Source organism: Nematolebias whitei, chromosome 20 (assembly GCF_014905685.2).
Source record: "Nematolebias whitei isolate Nwh7 chromosome 20, NemWhi1, whole genome shotgun sequence".
NCBI classification, from domain to species: Eukaryota; Metazoa; Chordata; class Actinopteri; order Cyprinodontiformes; family Rivulidae; genus Nematolebias; species Nematolebias whitei.
Window position 1 is genome coordinate 10,542,850 of NC_056517.1, and position 2,585 is coordinate 10,545,434.

Genomic DNA, 2,585 nt, shown 5'->3' on the forward strand with positions numbered 1-2,585 from the left:
CAAAAAAAAAAAAGAAAAAAAAAAAGAAAGAAATATCAAATCATGCAGCAAAAATACTAAAAACATACTAATTATATATACAGTATATATAATATATATATACTAACATACTAAGAAAAACATTAAAAAATACTACTAAAATACTAAAAAACAAGGCACCAAAGGTGCAGTGTGATTCGGTTAGCAGTGAGGTTCTTTCAACATCATGGTTCTGTTGTTAGTGTCGTGGTCTTGATGCTGCGGTCAGCAGCTTGATGGTAATAAGGACCGCAGCAGCTGCTCTCACAGACCGCAGTCCAGAACCGGGTCCAGCAGACAGAGAACATCCCAGGTTTTCCCCGTTGACCCGAACAGGTTCATAGAGTTTGGTCCGTACAGGATGGAGGATCATGGAGACAGCCGCCATGACAGGCCACAGCCTAGGCCCGAGGCTGGAGGGGGCCGGGAACTGAACCACAATGGCAGGATGGCAAGGCAGCAACACACAAAACTCCACAAGTGTGTCGCGGTCATACCCGTACCGTGGGTGTGCATTGTAGGCGCAAAAAATGTAAAAAAAAAAAAAATAAACAAGAATAAAAAAGGTTGAGTCGAAGCGGAGCTCCCGTCAGTGCTACCATTCTGCAGCGCACGTGACGTCACACCTCAGCGCTGGCCTGGAAAACTTACGGCACCTGGTTTTCCCAGGCGGTCTCCCATCCAGACATCCTCTTTACCTGCCTGGAGTACAGGGATTCTAGGGAATACACTAGTTTTCACTACTGTACACTAATTCTAGTACAGGGACTATACACATTTGACACTTTAAATCAAATCAGTCATCACTGGAAATGACAGCTGTAGATTTGAGGTGGTATCTTTATTTTTGTTTGTGCTAATATGAAGAACGCTGGTGGAGACGCATGCATAGAAGGCACAAATAAATCTATCTCACTGGAAAGCAGTGGTGGTTTCTGATATGTGTGATACAGGCAGCTGTCCAGGGCGGCATCTTGTCAAGGGTGGCATGAGCGCCCGCCCCTATCGTCCCCCTCAAAAAAATAAAACACATTATTTCACGTCCCCTGTCTAGCCTACTACATATTGGTTCCTGTCACCCACTTGTGAGGAGTGGGCGTCCTCTGCCAGGTGCAGGGCGTGTACATTCTGCTGACAGGTTGTGGGAGAAGAGGAGGGGAATTCTCTCGTCTCCCATGCTGGATCAGAGATGCATCTAACAGTGCACATCACAGCATTGATCAGTCCCAAACAAAGAACATTTCATTCATAATATTGTGATGATAGCCAACAGTTCACAGATTGTTTGTGTGAAGAAAAAAAAAAATGCAAAAATGAATCTCCACACGGGCAGCACGGTGGCGCAACTGGTAGAGCTGCTGTCTCCCAGCGAGCAGGTTAGCCTTGTTCAAATCCTGGTCTAGGGACCATTCTGGGTGGAGTTTGTATATTCTTTCCCTGCATTACTGTTCTGAAGATTAAAATTCTTCTCAAACTGAACTACATGTGAAGTTAATATTAGACTCTTGTATAAAAAGGGAACGATCCTCTAATGTAGCTTGGACCGTATTAAACAGCCATTAACTGGAAGAGGAGTTGGTTTGTCTCCTATTCTGAATATTTCACTAACTGGACATATATGTAGGCCTGTTTGTTTAGTCTTAGCTGTTAGCTGTTAGCCATTAGCTGTTTGCTCTGTCAGCATGACAGCCACTAATTCTCTTCACATTTCTTGGTAAAGTTACATTACCCTGCTGTAGTTACTCAGTATTGCAATAGGTTACTTGTCAACATGTTTCATAGTCTATTAAATAACCACTGTGAGGCAGAGAATCATGAATGATTGACACTGATATAATTGATGCAGGGGGAGGTGCCGGAGGGGTTGTTCACCCAGGGCACCAAACAGGCTAGGACCGCCTCTGCTGGAAAGGTTCTGGTTCTCTGGAAGCATTTGGAGGTTTTAGCTTGTAAGCATTGAAGAAAGACACCACTTGATCAGGAAGCTCTGCCAGGACGCTCTGAGCGAGGGACAGACTGTTACCCTGTAGGGAAGATGTGACACCAGTGATGACTACAAAATAAACAACATATTTCTCTTGTGGTTTAAGTGATGCTTACATAAAACTGTCTGAACGGCACAAACTGCACAATGTCTCTGGCAGCAGCTTCTCCCGCAGGTGAAAGCAGCAGCTTGTTGTCGCTATCGAGGAATTCCATGGCGCTGAAATCTGCCCTGCCAACTCCCACTATGATGACAGACATGGGCAGGCGAGAGGCTTCCACGATGGCAGCACGAGTCTGGTCCATGTCTGTGATGATACCGTCTGTGAGGACAAGCAGCACAAAGTATTGCTGCACGAGGACAGAAACAAAAGGATCAGAAGTTGAAGAGCTGGTTTCAGACCACACACTGACAAACTGGTGAAGCGCTCAGACAGAGGAGTGAAACACACAACACAAAACTGATTCTTCCCCCAACAGCTTACTCCAAAGTGGAACAAACCAGTTATGTCGGTGCTAAGATGGTGTCTTTGGCACGCCCCCTCCTCCGGTGCAGGCCCTCTTCCTCGTCGACAGTCATGTCA

The 2,585-nt window shown here is 45.5% G+C and overlaps 1 protein-coding gene across 1 annotated transcript in view; it reads right to left on the reverse strand.

The window, feature by feature from the left end:
* Nucleotides 1-1,404: 1,404 nt before the first annotated feature.
* LOC119426714 (copine-3) overlaps nucleotides 1,405-2,585 on the reverse strand; it is a 16,910-nt gene continuing 15,729 nt past the window's right edge. The window contains exons 15-16 of the mRNA XM_037694296.1: nucleotides 2,119-2,352; nucleotides 1,405-2,042 (exon numbers count right to left, since the gene is read on the reverse strand). Coding sequence (XP_037550224.1) covers nucleotides 1,908-2,042; nucleotides 2,119-2,352 — 369 coding nt within the window. The 3' untranslated portion in view covers nucleotides 1,405-1,907. The remainder of the gene's footprint in view (nucleotides 2,043-2,118; nucleotides 2,353-2,585) is intronic.